This window comes from Lampris incognitus, chromosome 2, assembly GCF_029633865.1.
Source record: "Lampris incognitus isolate fLamInc1 chromosome 2, fLamInc1.hap2, whole genome shotgun sequence".
NCBI classification, from domain to species: domain Eukaryota; kingdom Metazoa; phylum Chordata; class Actinopteri; order Lampriformes; family Lampridae; genus Lampris; species Lampris incognitus.
Genome location: NC_079212.1, coordinates 49,429,345 through 49,447,406, shown reverse-complemented (window position 1 = coordinate 49,447,406; position 18,062 = coordinate 49,429,345). Strand labels below are relative to the sequence as shown.

Genomic DNA, 18,062 nt, shown 5'->3' with positions numbered 1-18,062 from the left:
GCTTTTCACCTGACAGTGAGGAGTTTCGCCAGCGGGACGTAGCGTGTGGAAGGATCATGCTGTTCCCCCTCCCCCCCGAACAGGTGCACCGACCGACCAGAGGAGGCACTAGTGCAGCGACCAGGACACATATCCACTTCCGGCTTCCCACGCTCAGACAAAGCAAATTGTGTCTGTAGGGACGCCCGACCAAGCTGGAGGCAACACGGGGATTAGAACCGGGATCCCCGTCTTGGTAGGCAATGAAATAGACTGCTACGCTACCCGGACGCCCCCAGTCAGAGGTTTTAATCCCTGTTTGATATGTTTTTGTTGGCTCTGCTAAACTCAAGCGGTTATGGTGAATTTGAGATGTAAACATTTAAAAAGCGCTGTTGAACAAGCGACGTTTCTTCAGGGCACAGTAAACCAGTAAAACAACGCAGGCCTTGGCCCTCCAGAAAAGCAGCCAGCAGTCAGGTAACCATCAAGTTATCTTTGTGTGGAGCTGTTGTCGGCAGTATATGTGAATATGGGGCTGTGTCGGTAATGCTGTGGAGGGGGATCGGGACCAGTTTAATTCTTTTCCACCCACCTCTGTCACACAGGTCCCTCCTGCCTATATAACAGGCTGTGAACAAGTTCACCTACACGAACACGTGCTCATAGTCTGCTGTGTGAGAGGCTGCATTTAATTACACAAACCAGCTACTCCGAATCGTCATCATCATCATCATCACTTCCATAACCTATGGAGGTTGTAGGAGCACAGCTGATGCCTCAGCAGGCTGGGTCATCATTGTGTGTCAGTAGGGGGAGTACCTGGCGGTCCCTATCTCCTCTCCAGGTATGGATGGCTGTTGGTTCACAGAGGAACCCATCCGCCCTTTGACAGGTTTTGTTTTTAGTCCTGCTGGGTGTCCACACAACCCTCCTCACAACAACCCAAGGGTTGAAGTGGGGGTGCCGACTTAGTCGCCGATGACCTGACGGTTGCAGTTTAACGTCGAACCCAGGACCCGAGCAGAATACTTCTCCTTAAAAACCTCCAGCTGTTAGGTATTTTAGTCTTGTTTAACTGATGAACTGATGTGAGCTGCAGAACACTGTTCTGGTTCTTGCTCTCCACAGTCCTGACTGACTCACCACAGGCCTGCAGCTATGTGTGGGAGGATGTGAGTTCTCTGGTCGAGGCATGAGCACTTCCACAGGCCCTGCATATGCCAAGGCTCCTACAGTAAACCAACGTCGCAATCGGTCTTTCAGCCACCTGTATTTTCTGCTGCTTGGTATCATTTTTATTTCTGCTCTGATTCCTTTTCTCATTAATTTCACAGCTCAGTGATATTGATAAGGCGTTGTTTTCGAAACGCAGCCCCCCAGAAGCATCCCTGCCCATATCCACAGCTTGAAAAACTGATATGAAATTGAACCTCCCACACATCACTGTGTGGAACTGCATCAGTGTTTTTTAATCTCCAGCTGAATTTTAATGCAACGTTCCACTTTGGCCCTTTGTTGCCCTTCTTTCCCCTGTCACCTCCCCCTTCCTCATATTCATTTCTTTTACTTTCTCTTTCTTTTCTCCCTTTCTTTTTTCTTTCTTACTTTTTCTGTCATTCTTTCTTTCTCTTTCGTCCCTCTCTTTCTCTCCGCAGCAGGTGGCAGTGCCCGCCAGTTCGGGAGTTGGGGGCATGGTGCGGCCCGTGACAGGGGCAGATGTTGGTATCCGGAGGGCAGAGATTCGTCCGGGTCTGCGGGAAGTCATCCTCTGTAAGGACCAGGATGGGAAAGTTGGCCTCCGGCTCAGGGCCATTGACAACGTGAGTCAGTCGAACCCTCCGAGAGGGGGTAGCTTCCGATAATTATTCAGTTTACTTTAATAATAATGATAATATTAATAATAATAAAAATAATAATAATAAATCCAAGTGGCTTTACAATAAACGGGGTGAAATAAGACAACAGATAAACACAACACAAACATACGGGGGTGGATGAGAAGGGGGGGCTACAGGGTGGCTGGGAAGTGGGGGCTACAAGAGGGAGAAGCAGCAGCCACACACGACGCCAGCAGTCCTCTCCCACTTAAACACATACAAAATGGCAAGAAAAACAAAACACAACAGCACTGTGGGCGTTGATGTTGTGTCGGGGTTTACTCCCATAGCCTCTTCCTCCCCCGGGGTATCCACTAAGCAGTGGCACTATTTAACCCAAAGATGGGGGCTGGTTCGTGGGCATCAGGGAATATCCACACACCGGTGGGTCTGCGTACCACACGTCTAGGGGCCAGACCTCCTCCGAGTCCCTTGTAGTTCAGCCAGGATCCAAGGTGTACCCAGTTACCGTGTGTCGCCATGAGGAGGCGCTACATAGGGCTTGCTGTTGGAGAGGCTGTGTGCTGGCAGGGAGAGACTCACATGCTTGGCTCTCCTGTTGGCATTTCTGCTAGCCAGCAGTGAAGGTTGAGAGTGAGACGTGACAGACACACAACACTACACCCACACACGAGACACTTCACAACAACCCGACTTCTTACACAAGAATGTCACACACACACTATTTAAGCTTGAAGCTGTGTTCACAGCTGTAGCCTGGTTCTTTGGGCCGTACCAGCTGATGAAAAAGCTACTTTGCTGCTTTTTGGTTTCAGCCCACTGAAGGTTCACATCGTCTTTTCTAACACTAGAACGACGAAGTCCGTCATCATGACTGTTCTGGACTTTAAAAGTTGAATAACTTTGTTAAAAAAAAAAAACAAAAAAAAAACAGACCTGCCGCTCCCCGAATGCTCCTAAAACTGCATATATTTGCATTAAAATTGGTTTTAGATCAATTGCACAAAAAAAAGCTATAAAATCTACCTAAAACGACCATGAGCAGTCAAAATGACTGCTCGTAATTTGCGCGTGTAATTTATGACGTGTGTTGGTTGCGTCATTTCCTTCGTGAAGTTCGTTGCTCTGTCCTAGAAACACACTAGTGTCCTCCAGTGCAGAGAAATAGTCTAAACTTGATTTCTGATTATGTCCAACATGTCTGGTTACAGACACCGTTACAGACGCACCATGACTACCACCGAGGCGTTGCAGTATTTACAGGCGTTGGACAGCGGCCATTTTAAATTGTTTAAAAATAGTATTAAAGTTGTTAAAATGTTAATTTTGGTGTCAGTCAGTTTCAATTTAGAGTTTAAAAACCGCGGTGGTCATTTTGACGGTCCATGGTCGTTGTAGGTAGGAGTGAGATCCCAGTCGTTCTAGTGTTCAAGAAAAAAACAAAGAGAAGTGTAATGGACTATCCGGTAAGTGTTTCATTGGTCAGACTTGGTGACAGTGTGTCCTGAAATATACTGTAGGAACTAAGGACAGGTGGAAAATGACTGCTACATACATTATATTACATTATACGTTGTGTTTCGTTTAACACTACAAATAGTGAGCATGTATCGTCCTTTGTGTTATACTGCACAAAATGTTGACCCTTTGTCCCTTGGCCATCCCACACAACAAGACAACTTCTCACACTTTCAAGCACAATAACAAAGTGCACCTTTCTCCATTTAAACTTTAAACCATTATTTTTATTGTTGATAACACTTAAAACCCTGGAGGCAAACTTGTAATTTGTGATGTTGGGCTACACAAATAAAACTGACTTCACTTAAAACGAAAGAAGCCATTTTGGCGACTGGGTTACAAGTATTGCAGAGTACTATCTTTATGTCTTACTTTTACTGTCTTGATGCGTGCCCAGTAATCCAGGTGAGGAGATCACAGAAGGTTGAATCAGTTTATCTGGACACAACTTTTATTGACAGAAATGTTTCATCATCATCTAAGTGACCTCTTCAGTCTCACCTGACTGCAGGTATCCCACCCGTATAAACAATACAGTGGCATAACCACCAAAACCAACGACCAGTTTCATATGCAAATTACTATGACCATTAACTAGTTTCAGTCGCCATGTGTACTATTCACGTGTGTACTATTCACAGAGGGTTGGGGAATAGTTGTAATCACGGCACTGTAAAATGGTGACAGATGGTGTTTACCGTAAACCAACACATACTGATCAGTACTTAAGGTTTGACTCTCATCATCCACTGGAGCACAAACTCGGAGTCATCAGGACACTGGACCACTGAGCTGACAACGTCCCCACCGACACAGCGACCGGGGAAGGGGAGAAATCCCACATTACACAGGCCCTGGTTAAGTGTGGTTATCCTAATTGTTTGTCAAAGACAGGAAGACACCCAAACAGTGCACCAGACGATCGAAGAGAGGAGAAGGACAACAGCTGTCTTAAGTGTAAACCGGTGGTGATTCTGGATGTGGTGGGAGTGTTGGAAAAGCTGAGACACGTATTTTTCAAACACTGTGTCTCAGTTGCTTTCAAACCCCAAAACACGCCGCGCCAGAAGTTGATCCACCCCAAGGACCGTGTCCCCCGGCACAAACAGAACAATATAATGTACAATGCTCTAACAGGTACTATTTAATGAAGATGCCAGTTGGGGACCTGTGAGGCGTCTGTTTCTCAAACTAGAGACTCTAATGTACTTATCTTCTTGCTCAGTTGTGCAACGTGGCCTCCCACTTCTTTTTCTACTCTGGTTAGAGCCTGTTTGTGCTGTCCTCTGAAGGGAGTAGTACACACCGGTGTAGGAAATCTTCAATTTCTTAGCAATTTCTCGCATGGAATAGCCTTCATTTCTAAGAACAAGAATAGACTGTCGAGTTTCAGATGAAAGTTCTCTTTTTCTGGCCATTTTGAGCGTTTAATTGACCCCACAAATGTGATGCTCCAGAAACTCAATCTGCTCAAAGAAGTGCCCATCCAACCAATCCAACTTGTGGGAGCTGCTTCTGGAAGCGTGGGGTGCAATTTCTCCAGATTACCTCAACAAATTAACAGCTAGAATGCCAAAGGTCTGCAATGCTGTAATTGCTGCAAATGGAGGATTCTTTGACGAAAGCAAAGTTTGATGTAAAAAAAATCTTATTTCAAATACAAATCATTATTTCTAACCTTGTCAATGTCTTGACTCTATTTTCTATTCATTTCACAACATATGGTGGTGAATAAGTGTGACTTTTCATGGAAAACACAAAATTGTTTGGGTGATCCCAAACTTTTGAACGGTAGTGTATGTGAAGAGGGAACGACCATCCCTGAACTGGGGGGTGGGGGGTTAGGAATACATCTGTTGCCATCTTAAAATGCTGTGATTGCAACTATTCCCCAATCCTCTGTGAATAGTACACATGGCCATTGTAACTCTAGTTAATGGTCACGGCAATTTGCATATGAAACCGATCATTGTTTTGGGTCGTTATGCCACTGTATTGTTTATAAGGGGATACCTGCAGTCAGTTGAGACTGAAGATACCCTTTTTACACCAAAGTTAGCATGTATAAGCAGGTTTTTTTAAACACGGGTAAATCTGCTAAAAATGGGCAATTGACTCCTTTCACAGTGCCAGCAGACCCGGGTCTGGCTGTCAGACCCGGGTCTTCTGTAGCGTCATCTTTGACGTCATGATATTCATGATGTCATGAACGCGCCGGAAAACAGGGAAGTAAACAGTAGAAAGCAGCATGGAAGCCAGAGAGACGGTGTTTAACGTTACTTATTTATATCTTGAACCTCAGTCTCTCTTTCAGACCTTACAAACTCAACACAGACTGAACGATGTTCGAGCGCTGCTTGAACGAAGACGGATAGACTTTGTGGTTGAGATGGCACAAAACATGGCATAAAATCGCCAGCGTGGACAATGGCGCTACACTATCGCGCAAATTAGCGCGTCCACCCGGGTGTCGCGTTTACATCAATGCCGATCGGAGGTGGAGCCGATAAATACCCGCGACTACTGCAGAGTCATGTGACACGAGAGTGAATGCCGATTGTACCCTTTCACAATGACCACCAAAGGCAGATGTTAGCGGGTGTTAGCGGGTTTTTGGCCAGTGTGAAAGGGGCTTGAGATGATTGATGAGAAGTTTCTCTTAATAAACATGTCCACATAGACTGATTCAGCTTCTGTGACTGAAGAGTATTCTACCATTCTGACAAGTCTCTGGTGAGGACACATATTCAGCTAAAGTGTTAATTGTAAAGGTTAGATGTGAAGTCTTAACAGATCCAGTCCAGAAACCTCTCTCTCAGTTCTGTTTTTTCTCTCAAGTGTTACATTCTCTTAAATTCATGTTAGTATTTTTCTGTCTGCATATTTTCTATTTTCTCCCTTCCTGACTTTATGTAGTCTCCCTAGAGAATGTCTCATCTCTCTCCTCACTTCCTTCTGTTCTTTTTCCTTTGTTTTCTCTCTCTTGTATAACTTTCTCATTTCTATCTTATCCGCTGTTTGTTGTCTTTCTTCTCCCTTCTCTCTCCTTTCATTTTATCTCATATTAAATGTGTTATCGTTCTCTCTCGCACTCCCAGGGTGTGTTTATCCAGCTGGTGCAAGCAAACTCCCCTGCAGCCCTGGCGGGCCTGCGCTTCGGGGACCAGGTTCTCCAAATCAACGGGCAAAACTGTGCCGGCTGGAGCTTGGATAAGGCCCACAAGGCCTTGAAGACGGCGTCTGAGACCCGCATTGAGCTTATTGTCCGAGACAGGTGAGGAGAGTACTGCCAACAGTGGTCACGTTGATCCTGTTAGTCAACAAGTATCCCTAAGCCAATCAAAAGCCTGTTTGTGGCGAGTGTAGTTTGTTGACTAGTATAATTCTAGTCCCCTGTTCACACCACGTTCAACTGGGTCAACAGGTCAGTGTAGGTCCGTTCTTTCTCTACTAAGCCGATCACACTGACTACTGCCATCACCTACCTTCTTGGCCAAGAAAAACTGACTCTCAGCTTTTTGCAGCATCCAACCATCAATCAATCAGGTTGTGTTTTATATAGCGCTTATCTAGCTGCAACAGCCACTGAAAGCGCATCACATAAACATATAAATCAAAATAACAATTATAAGCAATACAGCCGGCCACTCAGACAGATGCCCCCCGAGTTTTGGGTTTTTTTTTTTGTTACTCAGTCTTTCCTGCTTACTCAGACATTCTCTATACATTTTCTCTGTAACATTAAATGTGACTTATGTGAGAATTCCACAGAGCTGAATTAGTTTGTGTCCCTATCTTCAAGAAGTTGACTTCCACCATTTGTTGTCATTACCCTGTCCTGAGCCGTACTGTTTTTGGTTCTGTCTGTCAACAACTTTGGGTCAAGGTCATAAAAACATCAATCTTTTTTATTTTTTTGGCCAGAACTTTGTAAAAAAATAAGTCAAGTTACTTCAATCGATACCCAAATATTTGACTTTCTGTTTCAGAGGTATTTTCCTGTCCTTTGCGTTTTTGATTTTTCTATTTAAATTCTTTCGTCTTTTTATTTCAACGTGGCATGTTCAGTTTCAGGTTCTATTAAGGCACCCAACGAGGGCATAGACCCTCACCCGTGTCCCCAGAAACTGATCCGTTTGCCAGTAGTAAACTAGACCCTTTTAATTTGGGGTTCCCTCTGCTGGCCACATTCCCACATTGCACATTGCTATTTTGCTTTCGTAATTATCAGTGCAGGGGCTTTTCTTTTTGCTCCCTTTTGAAATACCTTATTACAACAGGTCAGAATTACTCATGTAGTTATTATATAGAAATGTCTGTGTTTTTAGAGTTGAGATTTTGCCCCCCCCCCCTTTTCTTTATTCTCTGCCATCACATCATGCTTTTTCTGTGGTAGCCTGATCACATGTATGGATATCTAGGCTTGTTAGAACTCGATGAGATATCCAGGAAGCCATAATCACAAGCATTTAAAAAAAAAAAATGTTTCCCCCTTTTCCACTTGTACGTGGCCAATTACCCCACTCTTCCGAGCCGTCCCGGTCACTGCTCCACCCTCTCTGCTGATCCGGGGAGGGCTGCAGACTACCACATGCCTCCTCCAATACATGTGGAGTCGCCAGCCGCTTCTTTTCACCTGACAGTGAGGAGTTTCGCTAGGGGGACATAGCGTGTGGTAGGATCACACTATTCCCCCTAGTTCCCCCTCCCCGCTGAACAGGCACCCTGACCGACCGGAGGAGGTTCTAGTGCAATGACCAAGACGCATACCCACATCCGGCTTCCCACCCGCAGACATGTTCAATTGTGTCTGTAGGGACGCCCAACCAAGCCAGAGGTAACACAGGGATTCGAACTGGCGATCCCCCTGTTGGTAGGCAACGGAATAGACCACCACGCCACCCGGACGTCCCTAAAAGCAACTTTTGATGCTCCACTGACTCTGATTTGTTTGAATTGTATATAGATGATCGAAAGATGGATGGACTATTTGTCGCATAAAATGCACAGTATCTTTTCCATTTGTCAGGCCAAATAAAATCTTTACTCTGTCTACTTTTAAGGCCATTCCAGCGCACCATCACCATGCATAAAGACAGCTCAGGCCACGTAGGCTTCATCTACAAGTCTGGTAAAATCACCTCGCTGGTCAAGGATGGCTCTGCTGCCCGCAACGGTCTGCTCACCGAGCATTACATCTGTGAGATCAATGGACAAAACATCATCGGACTTAAGGTAAACCGCCTGTTTCTGTACAGTGGACATGTTGCGTAGGCCAGTTCATAAACACACTATAAACTCATGACGTGAGGATGATCAGAGGCGTCGAGGTATAAGTTGGAAAGAAAAGAATCGAACAGCAAGTAATGTTTATAACTGAAAATAAATTGAATGCTAGAGCATTTCTATGATGCCAACAGAACATTTCTCCCATGAGAAAAATACAAGTCAAACTACAGAATCCTGTACATTTGTTATGAATTGGATTGTTTTAACATTAGTTTAACAGAAAATCATTGGTGGTAAATCTGTGTATGTGTGTGTTTGTGTATTTTTCCAGGATTCTCAGATCAAGGACATTCTCACCACTTCTCCCACTACAATGACCATCACCATCATGCCGAAGTTCATCTATGAACACATGATCAAAAGGCAAGTCTCGGCATTGTTTCACAGTTCCAGAATTAAAATGGCTGCTTGTTATTTTCTTATCAGAAGTACAGCCTGTAGCCTAACAGGGAAAAATGGCAGAAAAAATAACAAAAACAATCTAATTTTTTTAGAGGGGCCTATTCATGTTCTGATCTTACTTAGGCTATACTCTCCATGACAGCTTTCCATTTTCTGGAGGCAACTTTGTGTCGTGAACGACAATAGAGCCTCAGCAGTGAATGGTGGTGAAGCTACCTCATTAGCAACAAGGAAAAAACCATTTCTAATAGAAGAAGAAACAAGGTGCTTTGTTTGGAAAGAATAGTTTGGGAAACACTCGTAAGTCAGTCAAGGCTTGAAAGAAGAAGTTAACAAAGGTTTTAGTCTAACCAAGCCTCTGAGAAACTTGCCCACAGTTTGGTCTTAAATAGGGCTCAGAGGTGTTGCAGCCAGGGAGATAAACACCAACTTTTTAAAGCTCCACGCCCCACGCAGAAGTTTCTTGTGGCTTTTTTTTTTTTTAATAAACCTTGTCCAGCCTTCTCTAAAGCTATAGTCCTTTAGTACCAAGTGAAAATTAGCTGAGTAATTTTTCCAGACTTTAAACTGATAATTTTAGAGATGCAGAAAACTTTCTTCACGTGCTATGTAATACTCTTCAGTAGTTCACTGATCCTGTTGTGTAAAGTCAGGTAACTACCCCTTCTTAACTCTAGAACCACCGACCGGGATTTCACTCCGACGTAAAACGACCGCCCGCGGTTTTAAAACCCTATATTGTGTCAAGATAAACACCCAATTGAGATATTAATGCATTGCATATGTTAGTATGTCTGTTAGGAAACTAACTGACACCAAAATTAACATTTTAACAACTTTAATACTACTTTTAAACAATTTAAACTCCAGAGAGACATGGTCGAACTTGAACAGCAAAATTGAAAAAGTGAAAATATGACCTGAAAAACAAAACAGAAAACACATATTGCTAATCTAATAAGTGTAACAAGGCCTATAAAACGTGAAATGTAAAAAAAAGAACTGAAAATAAATATTGAAACAGTCCCAAACAATGACTGGAACTTAAAAACTACTAGAATGACCATGGGCGGTCAAAATGACCACCACGGTGTTTAAACTCTATATTCTGTCAAGATAAATACCCAATTGAGATATTAATGTATTACATATGTTAGTGTGTCTGTTAAGAAACTAACTGACACCAAAATTAACATTTTAACAACTTTAATACTATTTTTCAAACAATTTAAAATGGCCGCTGTCCAACGCCTGTAAATACTGCAACGCTTCGGTGGTAGTCATGGTGCGTCTGTAACCAGACATGATGGAAATAATCAAAAATCAAGTTTAGACTATTTCTCTGCACTGGAGGACGCTAGTGTGTTTCTAGGACAGACCAACGAACTTCACGAAGGAAATGACGCGACCAACACACGTCATAAATGCTGACATGACGCACACGATCACGCGCAAATTACGAGACGGTCATGTTGACCACTCATGTTTGGTATCATAACTTTTTTTGTGCGATTGATCTAAAACTAATTTTAATGCAAATATATGCAGTTTTAGGAGTATTCAGAGAGTGGCAGGTCTGTATCTCCCCCCCCCCCCCCACAAAGTTATTAAACTTTGAAAATCCAAAACAGCCACAATGACCATCTTGGTCGTTCTAGTGTTGAGTGCTGTTGGTTCAGTTAACTGTGTTGGCGTCCGTGTGGCATCCTGTCCAGGCGGTGGTGCTCTTACATTGAAGCACAGCGATGGGAGATGTGGAGGCTGATGCCAGATGTGTTGGGCTCAGAGAAAGAAGGCTTACTTGTTAACATGTTGTTATCTCTATGCATCCCTATTTAGTTAATGTAATGGAGGACAGCTCCCCTTCTGGTCAGGTTATGCATGTGCAGTGTATTGCCCCTTCTAGGCGGGAGTCTCTTGTCATGCGCAGTTGTGGTGGTGCGGATGCCGAGAACAAGTTGCTTGTCGCTTGGTATCGTGAAGAAATGGAGTGAATAAAGTCAGTTTCACTGAAGATAAACGTCGTGTTTATTCAGAACAAGTTTAGTAGTCAACATTGGTAGCAGAGGATGGTTAGCAGAAAATGGCTTCTGCTAGCTACAAAGTTCCACCGAAGTTCGATGAGTCCCGACCGTACGAGAGTTGGAAAAATGAAGTTGCTATGTGGAAGCTCGTTACTGAGCTGGATAAGAAGAAACAGGCCCTTGCTGTCGTCCTGGGGCTTGAAGGAAGGGCAAGGGATATCGCCATGGAAATACCCGCTGCAGACTTGAATACAGATGGGGGTATGGACGTTTTAATTGCAAAACTAGGTGGAATGTTTCTCAGAGAAGAGAGGGACCGCGCTTACAATGCTTATTTGTATTTTGACTGTATCAAGAAGGACAGTTCTGTGTCCATGGCGGACTATGTGATTGACTTTGAGCAGCGATACAATAGAATGAAAAAGTATGATATGACTCTTCCCGATGCCGTATTAGCTTTTAAACTTTTGGATACGGCTTGTCTGGACGAGAAAAATAGGCAAATGGTGCTGACAGCATGTACGGATCTAACGTTTGCGGCAATGAAGTCCGCGCTCAAGAGGATTTTTGGAGGGAAAATGCAAGTCGACGCGACTAATGGCATACAAGTAAAAGATGAAGTGTTCTACACAGAGCAGCGCTCGCGAGGAAGATTTAAACGAACAAGTAACGTTGTGCAGCAAGCTGGACAAGAGTCACAGACAACACAGGTTGGACAACAAAAGCCACCGTTACAAGGTACTAACCCACTGGATAGGTTCGGTAGGCGATCAAAATGTGCTGTATGTCAGAGCACATTCCATTGGGCCAAGGACTGTCCCCACAAGAATAGCGAGCCAGCAAAAGTAGAGGACACATTGTTTACCAAAGCCTCGCTGTCTGAATCAGCATCAGAGATCTTTCTGACTGAGTCGTTAGGGACAGCTATCATTGATACTGCATGTACCCGCACAGTATGCGGAGAAAAGTGGTTGGAAAATTTTGTCGCAGACCTCAGTCAAAGCCAAGTGAACCAGATAGCGCAAAGTGAAATTCCAAGCAGCAGACCATTTCGCTTTGGAGATGGGAATATAGTACATTCCTCCAAAATACTGAAACTGCCTGCAAAAATAGGACAGACAAAATGTCAAGTGGAAACTGAAGTAGTTAAAGCTGATATCCCACTGCTTCTGAGTAAGACTTCACTGAAAAGGGCAGGGACCATTTTGGATATGGAGAATGATAGTGCTGTGATGTTTAATCAAAATATCCCTCTTGAATTAACCAGCTCGGGACACTATTGTATAGATATCAGAGACAAGAGCACAGAAACAAAGCCAATAGAAACTGAAGCACTGACGGCTCCAGAGAACAGCCTGAATGAAGATGAGGTCCTCACAGTCACAGAAAATATGACCGCAAATGAGAAACACAAAGTTCTTCTGAAATTGCATAAACAGTTCGGTCACGCCTCCGCCGAGAGGCTACAGCGGCTCATCCATAGCTCTGGAAATAAAGACACAGAGTGTGACACGATTTTGCAGCACATAGTACAGGACTGTGACATTTGCCAGAGATACAGCAAGACGAAGCCAAAGCCTGCTGTGGGCTTGCCTCTTGCTTCAACGTTTAATGAAACGGTGGCAGTAGATTTGCATGAGTTGGAACCAGGGGTATGGTACCTCCACATCATTGATCAATTCACAATGTTCAGCGCAGGAAGCATTGTAAAAACCAAGAAGTCCTCAGAGATCGTCAAGTCATTTCTTCATACATGGATAGGAATCCACAGCGCCCCCCAGAGGCTCTACAGCGATAACGGAGGAGAATTCAATAATGCAGAGTTCCGTGATATGGCTGAGAACTTTAACATCGAGACGAAAACAACAGCGGGATACAGTCCCTGGAGCAATGGACTACTGGAGAGGCATAATCAGACCCTCACCGACATCATTCTGAAGGTCAGGCGAGAAAGTGGCTGTGACTGGGAAACGGTCCTGGACTGGGCTCTTATGGCTAAGAACAGTATGCATAATGTGCACGGCTACAGTCCACGTCAACTTGTGTATGGTTTGAATCCTAACCTTCCTTCTGTACTGGTTGATAAACCACCCGCACTAGAGGGTACTACTATGAGTGCTAGAGTAGGAGAGCACATTTCGGCCCTACATGCTGCTAGAAAAGCATTCACTGAAGCAGAGTGCTCAGAAAGGATAAGACGAGCACTACGTAAACAGCTCAGAGCTACAGATGAAAAATATGACATGGGTGACAAGGTGTATTACAAACGAGCTGAATGTAATGAGTGGAAAGGACCAGGAATTGTTATTGGTCAGGATGGAGCTGTTGTTTTTGTAAGGCATGGTGGAATCTTAGTGCGAGTACATCACTCTAGACTTTCCAAGGTGAACACAAGGGTTAACGAAGAACAAATGGTACAAAATGAAAATGATGCTGAAACAGTAAATGATGAACAAGGTATAAACAATGTAGCTGATGATTTAGCCAGTGAACAAAATCGAGAGAATGAGTTACCTGAAAGTAATGTTGCACAAACTGAAATGGCCCATAAGCCTAATGCACATGATAATCCTGTCCCCTCTGCAGGTATGAGTTTAAAAACAGGACAGACTGTAACATATATGAACAGAGGTGACAATACTCTACTTAGAGCAAGAGTCTTGGGGAGAGCAGGCAAAGCTACAGGGAAATATAAAACATGGTATAACATGCAACATCTAGAGAATAATGGAAGTGATGGGCAAAAGGTATCAGTTGATATCTCAGAAGTTGATAATCTCCACATAGAAACAGACAGAGAAGCTGATGTACTTATAATGAAAGACATCTCATTTGATGCAGCTAAACAGGAAGAAATAAAGAACTGGCACAATAATGTCTTCGAGGTAGTTAAAGATGCAGGTCAGAAATGTATCTACTAGATGGGTTTGTAGTCTTAAAGAAACACCTAAGGGTATTGTGCCTAAAGCACGACTGGTTGCCAGAGGTTTTGAAGAGATAAATATTCAAGAGCTACAAAAGGATTCCCCTACATGTGCTACTGATTCACTTAGACTTATGTTATCAGTGATATGTCAAAACCAGTGGGAAGTGCATTCTATGGACATCAAATCGGCATTTTTACAGGGTATGGAGCTATCCAGGGATATTTATATCCGCCCCCCTACAGAAGCAGGCTGTGAACATGTTGTATGGAAACTTAAGAAATGTGTTTATGGACTTGCAGACACATCACTATATTGGTACAACAAAGTGAAGGAAATCATGCAGACTACTGGTGGTAGAGTGTCTCAGGTGGATCCAGCAATATTTTATTGGTTGGATGAGCAATGTAAGGTCACTGGGGTGCTTGCATGTCATGTAGATGATTTTCTTTGGTCAGACACGAAAACTCAACTCGCTGACTGTCTCACAAAGAAAGGAGCATCGGCTCTTGTGCTCTTAAAGGCACTCTGTGAAGGACAATGGGACCCGGGTTAAAAGGGTGTTGGATGGACAATTGATTTTGTTCTCAAATGTTTCCATGACATGTTGATTTCTCTGGAAATGTATGTTCCATAATTCACGCTGTGAATTTCATTTTTTTGTTTTCTGTTTATTTCTTTAAAAAAGAGAATGAGATTGTTAACATGTTGTTATCTCTATGCATCCCTATTTAGTTAATGTAATGGAGGACAGCTCCCCTTCTGGTCAGGTTATGCATGTGCAGTGTATTGCCCCTTCTAGGCGGGAGTCTCTTGTCATGCGCAATTGTGGTGGTGCGGATGCCGAGAGCAAGTTGCTTGTCGCTTGGTATCGTGAAGAAATGGAGTGAATAAAGTCGGTTTCACTGAAGATAAACGTCGTGTTTATTCAGAACAAGTTTAGTAGTCAACATTACTTACCATTTCCCCCTCAGGGTTTTCTGATGTGCAACACCGCTTCCTTTCCTACAGACATCTTTTTCCTTTGTCCACCGGGTTACTTCTTTGTCTTAATTGGTGCAATGTGTGTTCTTGCCCTCCAGGATGTCCACCGGTCTCCTGAGGTCTGCCATGGACCACTCTGTCCCTGAGGTGTGAGGACAGACGGCACACGGCGTAACGTGCACACCTCATTCAGGATGTCTACAATCTCTAGAGAGATCCCTCTCTTACTCCTCTTTCCTCTTTATGTCTTCGTACCAAACTGCCCCCAGATCAGTCATTCTCATCACCGCCATTACTCCTTGTTAATATAACCTTTAAAGATGCCTTCTTTTCTATTTGTTTTCCCAGTTATCTTTTTGTGTAATCTAGTATACCCCCTTTCCCCTTTTTTATGTTTTCTCTGTTTTTATGTTTTCCCTGTCTGTCTTCACTTGCCATGACATGTACTTTTTATATGTTAATCTGATCTAATCTGAGTATTGCTATCTTGTTTTGTAGGCAGCATTGAGGGCAGTACATTCCTTTTACGTTAAGATGTTTTTTTAAGCCATGCCCATTACCTTGAGTCAAGAGCTTCCTCCTTCATCATGGAGATGGGTCACTGGCACGTGACCTTTCCTTTATTCGTGTCGGAATGCTGTAAAAGCCAATGACCGCCCGAGGTCTCCAGAGGCCTACCATATGCATTATGGCTGCTTTCTCGTTCCCTACACTTGGGTCCCAACAAGTGTGCATTAATTGTGACTGTGCTGAGGCCTGATTCATCAATATGTTGTGTGATTTCACGGAAGATTTCACTGTACTGTACTTCTGAAGGGATTATGAAAACGGTGTCATACTGTCAAGGAGGCATGCTTTGAATAATGCCAGAAATTGGCCCCAGTTTTGGCTATAGGAAAGAAAATGAACCCCCCCTCACCGCTTGTCACGTCGCGGCATGTTTAGGAAACGGCGTGTCTCCAAACAATACTTAATAGAAAAATTGAGGTTCCTGGATTCCATGTTCATGCAAGGCTTCAGGTCTTGCAAGGCAAGTTACGTCATCGAGCACCACTTTCTTCAAATGATGGTGGTCATTGTACGTCGCAGTTTAACCCCACCCATATGTACATTTCTTGATGGGGGGAGGACTTATTTCATATGTGTCATTTTTTAGGTACAGGGAACAGTGTGCACATTTCAGGGGGAAGTTTAGGGAAAAGGGCAGCAACTGCTGTTTGCTGCCCTCTGCAGCTGAGTCTTTTTAGCCCTGTCTAGGAATATTCTAGAGGCCTCCAGTGCCCCTGTGAAATTGAAAGGAAGCGGCGGGCAATAGGAACAGTTTAGCACAATTGACGTGCGTTGAATCAGTTCATCTGGACACGTTTGTTGAGAAAAATTTTTCATCACTCATCTAACGCCTCCTACAGGCTGTGTGATTTTTAGCAGTCCTATAAGATTGCAAGCCGCACTGCAATGTACGACATCAAGTGTGACGTATCTAGACTGTATGATGATAACACCTACTGATTCACAGGCTACGACGCCAAGTCCATAAAAACGTCATCAGCGTGGGTGCCGCATCAGCGTGCACAATCAATCTGCACCGCTGGTAGAGCAACATGACGCCAAACAGGAGTCGAGTCCTTTCCATAGTCGCTGCAGCTCGTTTTGTTGCTCGTGTTGCTGAATCCATCACATTTGGGTCACAGATGCAAACATTCTGTGTGGCGTTGACCAGGGCGTCACTGTGTGCTGCGTTTCTATTGGTTGGTTAGTAGACGTAGGTCGTAGCAGCAGTCACATTGTGAGACGGTCATCCTACATTTCTGACGCTGTCAGACTTTGGTCCCAGCTTATCTTCGGTCGCAAGACCGTAATATTAGCCATCTTTGAACTTGTCTCACAGTGCGACGTAGGACCACCATTTTGGAGCCACGACCAAAGATATCACCACGTTTAGTCATCTTTCATCTGGGACGGCCCACATTACACAGCCTGTAGGAGGCTTAAGTGACCTCTGAAGCGGTCACTTAAGCCTCCTACAGACTCATCTAAATGACTCACATAGATGAGTGGTGAGACGTTCCTCTCCATAAGTGTTGTGCCCAGATGAACTGGTTCTCCTTTCTTTGATTTGGTTCACCTGGATTATTGAGAATGATAAAGACGTTTAGCACAATTGGCATGTCACTGGCTGTCAAAAAGCTTGGTGAACTTTTCATTGTTATGAAAGGCTGACGCCTTGTGCTCTCAGACCTGCTCATGTCTTTGTGGGGATTAATTGTAAGTACGGTCGATTTTTTTTTTTTGGACAAAGTCTTTGCTGGGTGGACCCACTAAGTGCACTTTCCACTACCTTTTAAGAGGTTCTTTCCTGTATCCATTTCAGCAATTTAGTTTTTATTTTGTTTGTGGTGCCTCATGTTGAAAATGTGTACTTTGTATGTTAACCTTAGAAGATTGCTTAAATGTACTGTTAAATTCAGTCCACTCAAATTCAAGGTGTTTCCTGCCGCGTCACAGCTCCAGCAGGTGTATGTTCTCCTATGCTTGGCGTTGCTACGGTATATCCCTCAACTCTACCCTCCCTAACTGGTGAGCACAGTGATACTGAGCTACTCACGGCCAAGTGAACTCCCACTTATGCTGTACTCTCCCTCTTTTTTTAATCATATTCATTTGTTGATGCATGTAATCTGTTATTTTCTAGAAATGTAATCTGATAATTGATAATCTGTCATCATTCTGTAAAGAAAAAAAATAGAAGAATCTAAAAGTTTATATACGAATGTAACCAAGATAATTATTGTAAAACAAATAAACAGTCTTTCTGTTGACATTTGCTTGTCTGTGTCATCAGCAGTCTTCGCATACCAGGTTGAGTTGCATTCATCACGCTCAGCTGTTTATGAAATCAGGGAGATATTTTTCACACAAATGCAACGGCTCCGAGCCCTTTCTTGTTTGCAGTGGTGATGGACAGGTTGATGGACGAGATCAGGCAGGAGTCTCCATGGACTATGATGTTCGCGGATGACATTGTGATCTGTAGCGAGAGTAGGGAGCAGGTGGAGGAGAGCCTGGAGAGGTGGAGGTATGCACTGGAGAGAAGAGGA

The 18,062-nt window shown here is 43.7% G+C and overlaps 1 protein-coding gene across 3 annotated transcripts in view; it reads left to right on the top strand.

Annotated features, from left to right (window-relative positions):
• Nucleotides 1-17,783, top strand: part of sdcbp2 (syndecan binding protein (syntenin) 2) — a 37,880-nt gene extending 20,097 nt beyond the window's left edge. For 2 of the 3 annotated variants that reach the window (XM_056272906.1, XM_056272907.1), the window contains 5 exons: nt 1,638-1,802; nt 6,440-6,615; nt 8,405-8,576; nt 8,902-8,993; nt 15,063-17,783. In XM_056272906.1, the coding sequence (XP_056128881.1) occupies nt 1,638-1,802; nt 6,440-6,615; nt 8,405-8,576; nt 8,902-8,993; nt 15,063-15,117 (660 nt within the window). In that variant the 3' untranslated portion in view covers nt 15,118-17,783. The remainder of the gene's footprint in view (nt 1-1,637; nt 1,803-6,439; nt 6,616-8,404; nt 8,577-8,901; nt 8,994-15,062) is intronic. The other variant, XM_056272908.1, reaches the window with a different exon arrangement.
• The last annotated feature ends 279 nt before the right edge of the window (nt 17,784-18,062 follow it).